Here is a 14,972-nt window from a genome sequence, read left to right on the forward strand (position 1 = left end):
ATCTTTCCATCTTTCTATAATGCAGCCAGCCAGTAGGCAGTCAGTCGGCCAGTCTGGCATGTCCAATTTCTGTTGGCCCAGCAGGATTCAAGAGAAAAGCATACGTACGCCGCAGCCACACCTTTCCTGACTTGACACTTGTTTTCAATTTAGTCTCCCGACTATGCCTCGCTGCGCCTCCTTCCCTCTCCTCCTCTCTCTCACCACAATTCTCGGCCGATAAGCATTGAACTACCCTCGGCGATACGAATGCCATGCCTCCGGTAACGATGCGGTGATGGTAACCGTGGGCGACACGCTTGAGGAGGGCTTTTTTCCGATGCAGAGGAATCGCAACAGGCCTGTTGATCTCATCTTTACCGTTTCGACATCTTGCCCGCCGACTCAAGGTCCTTAGTGAAGAGACATCTTGTGTCTCTTTGCTGTCTTGCACTGGTGCTCATTGCCTCGCCCGTTATCTACCCTGGCGTGACGGTTCGATAACCATTTCGCAGGGTGAGATTGCTATGACTCAAAGCCATGAGCGGTCAAAGACCGGCCGACCACAAGCGTTCCCCCGGCTGAGACGCAGTCTTGGTCGTGCGTACCCGAGCACGTGCGCTTCGGTTGCCTTGTTAGGTCAAAACATCGTGGCAGTCCTGGATCAAGAGGAGAAGTGGTCTCTGAAGCTCAGGCTTCACCTTGTGTCTCGCAGTCATTGATGGCAAGAGAGACAGACAATCAAGCCGACGGTCTGCGACAGGCGAGAAATGTCAACGAAAGGGGTCGTCGATGTTGCTGTGATGATGATCGCCGTACCCGGCCAGCTGTTGGAGATTCGACCCTGAATCAAAAGCAACAACATCCAGCCTTCAAGCCATGAGGCAGCCAGGAACAGGCCGGATCTGAGACCTGAGATCGGTCAAGATGCCCAGAGGAAAAGCTCCTGCCTTTTCAATCGTGCACGACATGCACACCGCCGACAAGCGAGCTGCTGACCACGGGCGGCTGCATGCGAGCGACGGCCTGTCCCAGGTGACGGCTCACCTGTGTGGTAGTCGCCACAACCCAATCGTTCCGAGACGATCCGCCCCGCTGGTATCTGTACGGCTCCGCCCTCGAGGACGTCGCATGCGGCACAGGGCGCAGTTGACGGGCGGTTGCGCGAGGGCAAAGTCACACGGCAGGCCAAGAGACGACACAGAAGAGGATACAGACGACACCGATGCCTAAAAAGGGGAAACCCACGAGAGGAGGCGTGCGACCTGTCAATATATGCCGCTGACCAGTCGCCCGCATATAGTCTACACTCGCTCACATACGCATGCCAATACGCACCACACATACAAACACACACGCCACAGCTGGCCGGGTATGTAGGTGTGTGGAGACGCGGAATTTGGTATGTTGTGCAGAAGGAATTACGGTGCTAAGGAGATTATGTACTAATGACAACTACTTACAGCACGTCCGCCTGTCGACAAGACCGAGGGGCCCAGACTATTGACTGACGCCCCCATGTCGCCCCCATCCCCGCCCATTCGTCCGCGGGCTGCCCCCCGGCAGGCTCCGGCCGCCTGTGCGATGGGCGCACTGCAGCCTCAAATCTTCAACGGCATCAGTGGGGTGCAGGGTGGGCGCGGCCTTACCGAGCCGACGGCTGCGTCGCAGTTCTTGATGGACGACGTCTGGGCCTGGTTTGCGGGGATCGGGTGTTTGTCCACCTCTGGGCGGCCCGGGTATGCGGTACTCGATGATGCACACATGGGGGATGCAACTGGGACAGCTGGGACGCACCAATTGGACGCCAATTGGACACCAATGGCACACCAATGGCACACCAGTGGCCCACCTCCTATGCCGAATGCGATGCTACTGTGCGGGCAGGGGCTTGATGGGGGCAGGAACTGGTGGTTTCTGTGTTGATGTTTGTGCTTCTGACTCGCATTTGGACGGATCTTGGACAAATGTGGTGGTCTATTGATACATCAGAAAGCATATATCTAGACTTCGCTCCTTGGGTCTGTTCTCGAAACGTCACGAAGAATGTTTATACTTCACCCCCTCTCACTCACTCACTTTGGCTCAACAAACTCCATCCCCTCATATTTCCCCAATATTTTTATCCCCCATCAAATTTATGCTATGTATTCTTACTATCGGCCCAGCAACATGAGTGCACCATCCAACTTCCACATCCCCACCATAGATATCGCCCCTTATCTTGAGGATGCCTCTACCGACGCCGCCAAGAAGGTTGTCGACGATGTGCGGAACGCATGCATGACGGCCGGCTTCTTCTCCCTGGTCGGGCATGGGATACCGCGGGAGATGCAGGACAACGTCTTAGACGCCGCAAAGAGGTTCTTCGACCTGCCTGTAGCGGAGAAGGAGGTACTGCGGCATCCTCTTATCAAGAACAGGGGCTACGAGGTCATAGGCTCTCAGACACTTCAAGAAGACACCCTGCCCGACCTGAAAGAGGTGAGAGCAAAGCATCCAACCTAGTGCGTGCGTGTGTCTGTCGTCAAGAGCATGTCCAAGAAAAGCAAGAGAAGAAAAGTGGAAAAGAAATGAAGAGCGGCGAGTCCACGAGCTGACGTGAGGACGGGGTTGCCAACCCGCAACAGGGCTTCTACATCGGCAAGGATCTCCCCATCGAGTCGGAGAAGGTGAAGGCGCACCCGGAGCTGCTGGGCCAGAACATGTTCCCGGCGTCGCTGCCCGATGGCGACTTTCGGCTGCCCACCGAGGCCTACTATGCCGCAGTGCTGGACCTGGCGATGCGCGTGCTCGAGATCCTGGCCAAGGGCCTGCCATACGGCGACGACATCTTCCACGAGTTCGTCTCAAACGACCCTGTCTGCATCATGCGTCTGCTACACTACCCGCCCCAGGCGACGCACGATAAGAGGCAGCTCGGCGCTGGGGCGCATACCGATTTTGGTGGGTGTCTCTCTTCCTTCTTCCCCCAACTGAGATGATGATGTATGTGGAGATGGATATATGGAAATGTACATACATACACACACACACACACACACACATATATATACACACACACTCTCACCCTCCGTCTTCCCCTGACTGACTCATCACCACCCACAACAGGCGCAATAACCCTCCTCCTCCAGGACACAGCCGGCGGGCTGCAGGTGCAAGACCCGCACACGCAGGCGTGGCACGAGGTGGCCCCCAATCGCGACGCCTACGTGGTCAACATCGGCGACATGCTGGCGCTGTGGACAAAGGGCATCTACCGCAGCGCGGTGCACCGGGTCATCAACACCAGCGGCGGCCACCGCTACTCGGTGCCCTTCTTCTTCGACGGCAACGCCGAGGCCCAGCTGCGGCCCTTCGACGGCAGCGAGCCCGTCGGCGGCCGCGTCGTCACCGTCGAGGAGCACATGCTGCAGCGCCTTAGCTCCTCGTACCGCAGCGGTGGCGTCGGCAGGGGTGCTGGGAGGGGTGTCGGGAGGACTGTCTCGGCTTCTGCGTAGAAGGTGGTGTTGTGGTGGTGGTGGCTTCTCTTCTTTGAAAAGGGGTTGGGTGGCTGTTTCCCTTTGCGGCTCGGAGAAGGCGGAAAAATGGACGAGCTGCCGGGCTTTTGAGAGCTCGTCAGAGTTTGTTCTGTTCCTGTTCTAATTTTTCTTTTTTCTGTCGACATATTGCGGTTGTTGCAAGAGCTGCCAAGCACACATTGTCTATTACCTAGCCACCACGAGGAAGCTCGCTCACATACTGTCGATAGTCCATCCCGAATAATAGCCCTCGAGCCCTCTTTGTCTGCATCGGAGTTCCTCCAAGAGACCGCATGGCGTCTACCGGACTGCAACCGGCTGAATTGAACTGCTGCGCGCCAACCGCCGAGTGATTCGGGTTGTGGACGAAAACTCCCGTGCGGAAACCTGTCAGGATGTCTTGTCTCGTACTACCAGACACAGTTCTTGGCCTGGCTGTATCCCGTATCACCAGATCTTCCTCCCAACGTCATTTTCGTTGGCTCGCTCGTCCGCGCCCACCCGGGGCGTCCGCGAGCCGGGTAGCTGGGGGGGCTTGATGGCTGGCGTAACCTAAACTTTTCACAGCTCGTCCGACGCAGGCGCCCGAAAAACCACAGCATTTTGTTGAGCCACCAACACGCCTTTGGGGGCCCTGCTTACCTGCCTACTTATTCTCCACACCGCACTAGCCGCAATCTCTGCTGTGGCTCCCCTGCTGTGCGCCTCTTTTCGTGCACTTCTCACCTTGCTGCTGGTAGCCGGGCAGTCGCAACGGGCCGGAGAGTTCGATTTGGCGGCGGGACCCGGGGCCATCAGAGGCTTGTATCTGGTGGAACAGATCGCAGGGGTACGTCGTACTTGGGTGTTTGCTGTCTGGGATGCTCGGTGCCCGACTATTGCCTGCTGTGGCCTGTTTTGAAGTTGCTTCTGTGATTATCTTGACGTATCTACTTACGTATGGCGGCAGCCATGGGGGTATTCCAGGCCTCTTTTGTTCAGTCCGGCTCAGTCTTGGTGTCATCCCTATCACGCCGCAGTATAAAATATTATCCAAGAAGATCGATATTAACATCGCCCACAGGAAGTCTCCGCACTTGCATCAGAGACATCCGAGAGCGCCTCTCTCATAGCGCGTATCTCCATTCCGACGAGTTCTCCAAGCCCACAATCTCTGCCCCAGCGGCCGTCTCCAGGTGCTTCTTACTGGTTCCCTCGGCACCGCCCACGTCCTTCTCAGACCCTCCCGCTGCCTCCCGCGCAGCCTTGTCCCACCGGTCGTTCTGCACTTTGAAGTATGTCCTCAAGCCAAAGGACAGCACCGCGTTGAAGGCCATGAAGGCGGCGCAGACGGCCATGCCTTTGGTATAGTAGGGCCCCTCGACCTTGGGGAAGACGCGGGTGCCGAGAAGCGGACCGCACTGGCCGATGATGTTCATGACGGCAATGCCGACGCCGCGGCGCGTGTCGCTACGCTGGTTGTTAAGCAGCCAGGACAGGATATTGGCGATGGCGGGGAACACTCCCGCGGCGGCCAGGAAGACGCCAGCGTACCGCACGCCAACAGAATGCGACGCGGCCAGCATCACGTATCCCGCGCACCCGACCAGCGACAGCAAGCCGATCATGATCCCGCGCTGCTGCGTGCGGTCGCCGACGTACGTCGACCCAATGCACACCAAGAAGGCCAGGAAGTACGGCGGCGCCGTCAGGCCCTGCGCGTTGACGCTGGTGAAGCCCATGCCCGTCAGGATGGCCGGCAGGAAGACGGGCAGCGACGCGAAGGCCACGTTGCAGCTGAAGTACATGAGCGCCTGCACCCACGCCTGCGGCGTCTTGAGCGTCTCGATGATGTCGCGCGGGTTGATGCTGCCGACCTTGTGGCCCTGGGCGGTGCCGGTCTCGTGGCCCGAGTAGCTGAGGGCGCGGGTGGCCGCGATGGCTTTCTCCTCCTCGGTGAGGAACTTGGCGCTGGCCGCCGAGTCGGGCAGGAAGCGGAAGACGACGAAGGAGAGGATGATGGGCGGGATGGCCTCGATGATGAAGAGCAGCCGCCAGCTGGCGATGCTGTAGTGGCTCGAGGTGATGCCGTATGCAAGGGCGCCGGCAAACGTCGTCGCCAGGGGCGCGGCGGAGAGGAAAAGACCGCAACGGAATCCTAGCTCTCTCCTGGTGTAGAAGAAGGAGAAAAGGTAGGGCATACCAGGACCGAAGCCTGCCTCTGCCGTGGCTAGGAAGAAGCGGCACGCCATCAGGCCTTGCCAGTTGAAGGCGGCGGCCTGGAGCATGGACGCCACGCCCCAGACGAAGACGGTTGCGAACGCCCATATGTGCGGCGGCAGGATCTTCCACATCAGCGCGAGCCACTCAAAGACGATGTAGGGAATATAGAATATTGTGAGAAGCCACTATCAAGTATGGTCAGTAAATGGTGAACTTTGCCACTTGGCCTCATCTTGCAAGCTTGTTGGGTGAATGGATGGCTGACCTGATACTGGTCGTTGTCAAAACCGAGGTCCTCACTCATGCCGGCGGTCTCAGCGTTTCCAATATTTGAGCGGTCGAGAAAGGCGGACATGTAGCACAAGAAGGCAAGCAGGACCAGTCTGCGGTCGAGCTTACGGACGAGGCGCTTCTCAGAAGCCGCATCGATCTCGACGCCTTGGTCTAGCAAGCTGCTGTCTCGCGAGACGGTCGACTTGTGGTCCTGTGCCGACGGCCCCTCAGCCGAGGTAATGTCGCCAGCCATTGTGAGATGACGATGGCAATGAAGATGGCGAAATGGTGAAGACCTCGTTCGTAAGGCTGCGGTACTGTTGAATATCGACAAACGCGCCTCTCGATTTGGTGACCTCAGGACATGTAGGGACGAAGTCAATCTCATAGGGCTGCACAAGAGAGTAGCATCTGGGTTTGAAAATTATTATAAATTTCGGGAAGCGGGGGAACATTATCAGGGGTGAAATATGACGCAGCATGCGCTCCCGACGGGATGAATGTCCAGGGGGTAAAGTAGGGGGGTCCAGTATTTGCAGCGGCCGCTTGAGGACCAGCTTACAGTTCGGCCTACAGTTCGGCCAATGCCAAGGAAGCTTAAGTGCTGACGAAAAGCTTGTTGGGGGCTCTGCCGCTGGATCGAGGAGGGCCAAGAGAAGCCACATTTGCGGGGGGCGGGAGAGGATCCAGTCTACCGAAGTGCCGTGTAAGCCGTAAATTAGTCTACTCCCCGCATCGCTCTCGGCGCCATCGCGGGGGAAACAGTGGGATGTGGGACACTCCGGAGAGAACCCCACCGACAATCCTTACGCCCGAGCAGGTCTGTGTGAGTGAGTCCAATACAGCGAGTTTACACAGTTGCATTTTACCGCACTTGACAAGCTGACACGCGTAGCAGTCTCGGAACATGGCCGAGCAAGCAACGTCAGCCCTGTGCCGGTACGTGGCAAAACCTTTCTCTTCCCTACTTCCAAGCGCCCGTCGCCTATCTTGCATATCCATGAATGCATGTTGCGCCCCTTTTTGCTCGGAGCGAAAGCGAAGCACGCCTTGTTCCGCCAACCTTGCAATTTCCTCCACAAGAGCTACTACGGTTCTTGAAGAGCATCTGGCCCACCAAAGTGTCCAGTTTCACAACTGCCAGTGGCTGAATATCAACTTGACGCTGTCGAGTAGCGCCTGGCGGTCCGCGACGAGTATGAAGCACGGCGCCGCGCTGTCTTTATAGTAGTTGAAGTTTCAGCACGCATTGACAGATCAGCCATGGCCATTGCCTCTATATACGAGGTCGCTCGGACTGTAGCCGCGCTTGTCAAGCTGTCCATTGCGCATGGATCCGGCAAAGATGCAGCGAAACATAGATGGAACTGTGAGAACGATGGGCTTCGCTCTCTTTCGAAGACTGAACACTAGCCTTATTCGAGATTGGAAGACATGAATTCTGGCATGTTCTGATAATAGAAGTTTAAAAGTAGATTCTTCGGAGAATCTTCGGCAGCACAACACGACGTTGCGGCAACGACCGCATGTGTAGCGAGGTCAGCGAACATTGTGCGACTGGAACACACCTGTGTAGAGTATTTCTCGCCGAAGCCAGTTCCCAAACCCAGTATTGAGCAAGACTGATTGTCAATCGGAAACCCGGCAGCTGCGCATCCAGCCGAATGTTGCTTGCAAGATCAGTGACAACATTGTGTCCGATAATGGCAGTATCATTGATGATGGTGCCACCTGTGACGTGGCTTCACACTATCAGATCGTTTTTGTGTCGCAATGTCCCGGAACTTGCCTTGTCGCAATGATGTGTATGTGCCATTGATTACTTTGATGTTATTCTGAATGGTCAATAAATATCCGATGCAACTTGACTAAGGTCATGCACCCCTTGTAAGGCCTAGATAGAGATTGGCAAAGATACAGGGGCAGAACAGCTAGTCATGGTTCGTCTCTTCCAGAATGGAATATTCATGTGTGACCCGCCTCACCGTAACTATCTATCGTCGCTGTACCAATGCGTCCATTTTGTTGAGATAAGTACCCACTAAACGCAAAGCTTCTTGTGTTTAAACGAGAAATACAGCGGCCGCCGCCGCTAACCCAAAGGCAGCCATGGGATTACTGGTCTCTCTCGCCATGACATTGACCTGTACGGGGGCACTGTCCGTAGCAGTCCCAGTAGGAGTCTCTCCGCTTGATTTGGTGGGAATACCGGTCATTACAGCGGTTCCCGTTTCCATCGAGGCGCTCATTCTACCCCTAGACGAACTCGTTGCGGTCGGCATATGCATTGTGCTCTTGGCGATGCCGGTGGGGGAGGTGCTTGCGACTGTGCCAGCGGGGCCAGAGCATAGACCAGTGCTGGAAGGAACAGCATCAACGCCAGATCCAATCGGGATGATATGTTCGTCGCAGTCCTCGGCCTGTGCTAGGTGTAGGTTCTTGTTGTCCTGATCGTAGACCACATAAGCTGCGCGCAGGAAGGAATCGCCCAAAACCGGTTCATCTGTTGTTGTTTAGTTAAGAACTGCTCGAGGTAAAGGGGCATTGAAGATCGGAAAAGACCTCCAGGTAGGCCGACAAGTCCATGGTCAATGACGAGTCCATGGAGTAAAAACAAGACAACGCATGTGAAATCGGAAACTCTTTGGGACAGTTTTCAGAAAACTTTGTCAGGACATGGCTTACCATTATCAATCGCCATTCCTAAAATGCATGGTGGATTTGTCGAGGTGTGCCAGATGAAGTCTTTGTACAATATACTTATTATTTTTCCGTTCTCATCTTCACCGAAGCCAAAGTCTACGCTACCCTTCTGGTTCGCTGCATCGCAGTCGACAGCGTAGTAGCCACTACTCTTATTGTAAACCGCCCCTGGAAAGGCATCCCCGATCCCGAAGAAGGTCTCGTTGGGGAAGCGCGAGAGGGTGCCACCGCTGTCCAGGAACACAGGTAGATCGCCCGACAGCAGCAGCCCGCTGGTGCCGTTGGGAAAAGTGAGGCCGACAGAAGTCAGATTGATCCAGTAGCGGTCGTAACCAGAGGGCGAATCGGCTGGGTCTATGATTGGAAGCTTGGCTAGTGAGCCGGTGTACTTGCCCGTGTCAACGCCACCGAAGATAAGTGAGCCGTTGGGAGAATCGACACTTCTGAGATCGAGGCTGAAAGCCCTGCTGGAAATCAAGCCTTGTGAGACCATGCTGTCCAAGACTAAAGAATATTGGATGCTGTCCGCGGTGAGAATAGGTGACAACCCCAGTATCCCAAGCGGAATAGAATAAGACTGGAAGTTGATTCCGAAGACCTGATCGGTGATTGTGGCAGCTATAAATAGTTACATGGAGTCAGCTCGCTGTCGCTAGAACTCGGTGGCTTAAGAACTCACATCCGATCCTAACATTGTCCCCAACATACTCGACTGATGCATTACCCTTGCCATAGCTCAAGAGCTGACCGAAAGTCGTGTCCGCGATACTGCTGCTATCATTATAATTGAATTGCGGAAACATCTCGCAATATTTCGGTTGTCCGGATGTCTCGCAAGTTGGGTTCATCCACAGATTCGATGACCCGGTATCGACGAGAACCGTGACTGTCTGAGGTGGTGTTCCCACTTCGATGTCGATCGTGTATGCCGTTCCATACAGTTGATTCGAAATGTCCTCTGTGCTCACTCTCCTGAGAAGCTTCAGGATTTCAGTATGGGTTGCGTCATCTTGGTACGCGGTCACAGTACTTTTCAGAAAGCTGCCGGCCTGTGCTGCAGCAGGATTTGAATACGCTGCGAGCAGGATGCCAATGGTGAGTATTGAGCTAGCCATGATACGTGATTGATAAATCGTAGGTCGAGAGTCAAAAGATCGGTATTTTCGGTGGGTGCAAGAGGCGACTTGGAAACAGAACAAGGTGCGATTTATACTCTTTTCCCTCGGGGGCTGATCATGAGCTTTGCGGGCTACGCCATGGGCACCTGCGTGTAGCGGAAGCTTCTACATTTCCAGTTATTTACCTTACTCACCTTCTTACCTTTCGACCTACCTGCCTACCTTACCTAGCTAGCTAATCCCTGAAGAGAGGTCATCTTGTGCCAAGGAGCCGCCGTCGGGAAGCGCTATTCCTTTTAACAGTTAGCGACAAGGACGGCAGGTTGACGCTCAGATGTGTAGGCTCATGTTTCCTTTGATTGTGTCGGCTCACATTTCTTCAGAAGCCGATGCACATAACCTCGGAAATTCAGATAGTGTTATTGCCGACAAATGCTGTCCGTGTTTTCTTTCATGCCTACATCTATATTCACCTCTTGCGCTGAGCTGCCCTGAATCTGGAATAGGCCTGAGTTCAGAACTCGACCGTGCTAAAGTGAGGGGGGCGTGAGTCTAAAGTGAGCTTTACTGAGTATGGATCGGCTCGAGTTATACTTGCCCAGCAGGCATCACAGCGAGCATGCCCGGCATCGAAATGTGCCAGCAGCCCGGATCCTAGGTCAGCTAGTATTCGAAATCCTTGTTCGAATATCCCTTCCAACCGTATACATAGCTTACGCCTCAATCACGGGTCGTAACACCAGTCTATAGTACCAATATAAGAGCTTAGAACTACGTGTAGGATAATTCACTATTGTGAACGCATATACATCTGAAAAATCATTTTGAGGATAATATCATCCCCCCCAGAGTAACATAGATCGCTACCAAGGAAAGATAAATATCAAGAGAAATTAGCCTAGCATATTTGTATTGTAACGGTCCGAGCAAGTATCAATTGCAACAAGTTGGATGACTATATGAGTAGCCGTCCCTAAATTTCCTCAGCGCGTGTTTCAACCGGGTCGGTCAGCAGTTCAGTTTTATTCACATACGCCGCCCGCTCACGCTCCCGATGTCAGTGAAGCTCACTTTCTGAATAAAATCCATCACTGATCTGACCCAAAACACTTAAACATGGGCCTATTTTTACTCGAGATCCTTTGGCTTTACCAAAATGCTGCCATAAGCCAGGATCCTCGTCACCGCTACCAGAAGAATGGTAACGGCCGGCCTCTGAGCCAGCAATCGATTGACTACAAGATTCTGGTAGATTGCGAGCACGATCTGCCACCCCAACTGACTGAATTGAATTGCTACATTTAGCTCGCGTATGGTTTGCTGGTTAACCCTTCGCCCATTGACCTCCCTACTCCTCCTTCCCCTCGACAGCTCCCCCATCTCTTCTCCCCAGCAACATGTTGTAAGCCCGAGCTCTGACGCTGAGGTGAAATGTAGCTGAAGATGGTCTTATCTCGACATCCATTCGCTCTCCTTCTCAGTATTGTACCCTTCCAGAAATTCGTATTTCTCGTACCATTCTTCTACCGAGAGTCGAGACCCGTGAGAGGCGAAGAAGGCATTGAGTGTCTTGTTTAACGCTGAAATAGAGAAGAGATTATTTATTAACCACTTCAACTAAAAATACAGATCTTAGAAAACTTACCTGATAATGTCATTCCCTCATGAGCCATCAAATGAAACACTTCAATCTTCTCGTTTGCGAGGAACAGGTCCAAAGGAATTGGTGTTCCTTGGTGGATACGTTAGTCTCCAAATACCATCAAGCTCAAAAGCCCACTGGTTTTACTTGTTATGTACCTTTGGGGATAGTAAAGAGATACGGCATTGCTATCTTCTCATTCGTTTCTTTATTGGTCTCATACCAATCCAAGTAACTAGTAATGATTTGCTGCATAAGAAGCGTATTCGGAAGCATATACAGGCCATTCCAAATTCGCGGGGCAGCAGGCCTGGGATAGACTAGTCCGTCGCTATGGACGACCACCGCATCTTGGTGAAGGCGATATAGCTCCTCAGAACTTTGGGTAGCCTCCTTCCCATCATTTTGGTCGTACACGAGAAGGCTCGGCCCGCGTGGGCTGTAATAGTGAAGTGTACAGGGAAAGGATTTAGTGTGGACGTCTTTGGCATGGAAGGCTGTTGCGTACGAAGGTGTAGCAGAGCCTGCCTTCGCGGTAACGTGGAGATGGCGGGCGCGGCTGAGGGACGGTATTGGTGGGCCTCGGGAGAATTCCATGGCCCTCGGAAGGGACCGGAAGGGGAATGGGGACTTGGCAATTGGCATAGTGGCTGAATGTTGGAAAGAATGGGCTGCGAGGACATACGAGAGAGTCACGAAAGCCGAACTGATGGGAGTGGGGATGGATGGAGGTTTCGGCCCCGAACGGGGATCCTCGGTTCGGCACGGGTCAAGTGATGTACAAACACATTGTTGCCGACCCGGGGACACCTGGTTACCATGATAGTGTCATTATCTAATTACGAGTCCTATCATGGCTCCACGAATTTTGCAAGCCTTTTTGTAGTGACGACCAGAACAGACAGGCCGATGTCAACACACCTTCGTAGTGCGGACGTTTCCTAAAAAGCTCTTTCAGTTACATCAGACAATGGCTTGTACTTTTAGCGACTCGAGACGACTTTTCCAGGATCTCGCTTCTTCAAGAGACGTTGAAGGGTTTCAATTCAGCGAGAAACTTGGAGATTATGTTGTTTCTCGATACGATGACATCGTCTCAGTCCTCGAGAGACCCGAATTATTCAGTTCTCGGCCCACAGTGCCAGAGTTCCCACCAATGGTCCGGGACCTATTCGCCCACAAAGTTCCCGACAAGGGCACACTCCTGGCTCACGACAACCCCGACCATGATCGACTGAGGAGAAGCGTCGCATCGTTCTTTGTGCCACGGAGGCTGGAGCGTTTCGAGCCAATGCTTCGTGCTGCTGCCCATGACATGGTCGACAAGTTTGTCGATCATGGATCAGTCGAAATAAAAAGCCAATTTGCATTGCCTGTACCTTTGAGATGCGTCGTGGCAGTTGCAGGACTTGATCCGGCTAAATGGGAGTGGATTGGACTTTGTCTTTCGCTTTTCGGTGGCATCACGAAGTCCGAAGAAAGGCTCAGCATTCATCAAAGGGCTGAAAACGTTTTAGATTTACATTCATACATCGCTACAGTCATCGAAGATCGGCGAAACGACCGGAAAGACGATCTCATAAGCCATATCTGGAACGAAAGAGATGCCGGCGTCGTAGCAATGACGGACTTCGAACATCTTAGCATGATCCCAGGCCTCCTTCTCGCTGGCCATGAGACCACGACCAATGTACTGTCTATGGGTCTGGCACATCTGCTTCATCACAAATTGTGGGAACGGATTTCAGAGAGTGATGAGACTAGATCAGCCGCCATTGAAGAACTCCTTCGCTATGAGTCAGCCATAACAGGTATGTGGCGCGTGGTCACAATGGAGACGAGGCTCCAAGAAACGGTATTTCAAACAGGGGACAAGCTTTTTGTGGCATACAACTCAGGGAGTCGCGACAGCACCAAGTTCGAACACCCAGACGTCATTGACGTCGACAGACTTCCCAAGGCACGGCATCTAGGTTTCGGGCGTGGTGTTCATGCCTGCTTAGGAGCCCCTCTTGCACGTCTCCTTCTAATAACTGAGCTATCTGTTCTTAAAGAGCGTCTACCCAATCTGAGGCTAAAGACACCATACGAGACGCTCAAGTACAACGAGGGTCCCGAAAGGCGTGGGCCAGAGGCAGTCAGGGTCTCCTGGGATCCTCCGTCTCATCAAGATATAACCCGTCGTGTTCAAACCAACTCAGCTAACGCGCCCGCTGGCAGGCCACAGGATCTGGATATGGTTGTTAGTGATGCGGTTGAGGTCGCATCCGGCGTGATACAGATAACATTACAATCTGTCGATGGCTCTGAGGTGCCGCGATGGACACCTGGGGCTCACATAGACGTCAAAGCGGGCCCATTTGGCTTTCGTCAGTATTCTATCTGTTCGAACCCGGATGATCGCTATTGTCTGAAAATTGCTGTTCTTAAGGAGAACAACACCGGGGCTGCTCACTACATCCATACCAACGTGCAGCAGAACTCGAAGATGATTATTCGCGGACCGAGGAATAACTTTGCCTTCGAGCCAGGCTCACAAAGAACCATCTTTATAGCCGGTGGAACCGGTATCACACCCATTAAGCCAATGGCGGCGGAAGCAAAAGCCAAAGGAAGAGATTACACACTCATCTATCTCGGTCGCCAACGAGATGCCCTAGCCTTTATCGGAGAATTGACCAAAGAGCACGCAAACCGTTGCATCATATGGGTTACCAATGACCATTGTGGAAAACGCTTCGATGTCGGCGTTTATATCCGGTCTCTTGAAAGGACTGGTCTGCGAGTCTACTGTTGTGGCTCCGAGGACCTGCTTGCGGATGTGGAAGGAAACTTAGAAGACGCACCACTGGGTGTCTTAGGACTAGAACGCTTTGCCATCCCTTCAGCTTCCAGCACAGCTGTGAACACTGCTTTCGATGTTGTCCTTGGCCGAAGCGGCAAGGCTTTGCAAGTGCCCGAGGATAGGTCTATCCTAGATGTGATCAACGAGGCTGGGGCTGGAGTTATGTCTACCTGGAACAAGGGTTTGTGTGGCACCTGCGAGGTCAGGGTGTTGAGTGGGCTGCCTGAGCACAGAGACGCGTTTCTCACAGCTGCGGAAAGGGCTGAAGGCAACACCATCATGACTTGGGTATCGAGATGCCGCGGGAGTAAACTTGTCCTGGATCTCTGGTAATATTCACATTGAAAGGCACTGCATTAGGTATCAGGCAAACACTATAATTAACTACAAAATACTTGAAGAGAATCTCTGGACAGGTTGCAAACTTGTGGACGCTTGAATATTTGCGCTAGCGATAAGGAGCTATGGTTACAGAGCAGTGTCTGTACAAAATTCGGGCACCTATTCAAATTGCATGCAAAAACTCATGCTAGTTGGTGCAACGGATGTCTTGTAACGCAATTAACTGATGACCACGAGCAGTAGCGAGCTGATAAGACTGCGATGGCAAGTGATTGGCACGCGTTGCCAAAGCTGAAAATTAGGAAATTCAGCCGCAGAATTTTCTTAACCGTCTATCTTGAAGACCG

General features: G+C 53.3%; 5 protein-coding genes across 5 annotated transcripts; 2 read left to right on the forward strand and 3 right to left on the reverse strand.

The window, feature by feature from the left end:
* Positions 1-906: 906 nt before the first annotated feature.
* Positions 907-3,479, forward strand: J7T55_000624 (uncharacterized protein; the record flags this gene model as incomplete). The annotated part of the gene is made up of 5 exons (XM_053131553.1): positions 907-1,138; positions 1,445-1,856; positions 2,148-2,463; positions 2,610-2,925; positions 3,091-3,479. The coding sequence occupies 5 exons, from the start codon at positions 907-909 to the stop codon at positions 3,477-3,479; spliced, it is 1,665 nt and encodes a 554-aa protein (XP_052990355.1).
* A 1,127-nt stretch (positions 3,480-4,606) lies between these two features.
* Positions 4,607-6,228, reverse strand: J7T55_000625 (uncharacterized protein; the record flags this gene model as incomplete). Its single annotated transcript, XM_053131554.1, has 2 exons — positions 4,607-5,887; positions 5,968-6,228. The coding sequence occupies 2 exons, from the start codon at positions 6,226-6,228 to the stop codon at positions 4,607-4,609; spliced, it is 1,542 nt and encodes a 513-aa protein (XP_052990356.1).
* A 1,810-nt stretch (positions 6,229-8,038) lies between these two features.
* Positions 8,039-9,793, reverse strand: J7T55_000626 (cid protease; the record flags this gene model as incomplete). Its single annotated transcript, XM_053131555.1, has 3 exons — positions 8,039-8,478; positions 8,661-9,296; positions 9,358-9,793. The coding sequence occupies 3 exons, from the start codon at positions 9,791-9,793 to the stop codon at positions 8,039-8,041; spliced, it is 1,512 nt and encodes a 503-aa protein (XP_052990357.1).
* Positions 9,794-10,924: 1,131 nt separating this feature from the next.
* J7T55_000627 (uncharacterized protein) lies at positions 10,925-12,083 on the reverse strand (the record flags this gene model as incomplete). Its single annotated transcript, XM_053131556.1, has 3 exons — positions 10,925-11,217; positions 11,442-11,528; positions 11,597-12,083. 3 exons carry the CDS (start codon positions 12,081-12,083, stop codon positions 10,925-10,927), a joined length of 867 nt encoding a protein of 288 aa, XP_052990358.1.
* A 325-nt stretch (positions 12,084-12,408) lies between these two features.
* On the forward strand, positions 12,409-14,616 carry J7T55_000628 (Carnitine monooxygenase reductase subunit; the record flags this gene model as incomplete). Its single annotated transcript, XM_053131558.1, has 1 exon — positions 12,409-14,616. One exon carries the CDS (start codon positions 12,409-12,411, stop codon positions 14,614-14,616), a length of 2,208 nt encoding a protein of 735 aa, XP_052990359.1.
* Positions 14,617-14,972: the final 356 nt, after the last annotated feature.

The sequence above is a fragment of the Diaporthe amygdali genome, assembly GCF_026229845.1.
Source record: "Diaporthe amygdali strain CAA958 chromosome Unknown NODE_27_length_698932_cov_65_101997, whole genome shotgun sequence".
In the NCBI taxonomy this organism is placed as follows: Eukaryota; Fungi; Ascomycota; class Sordariomycetes; order Diaporthales; family Diaporthaceae; genus Diaporthe; species Diaporthe amygdali.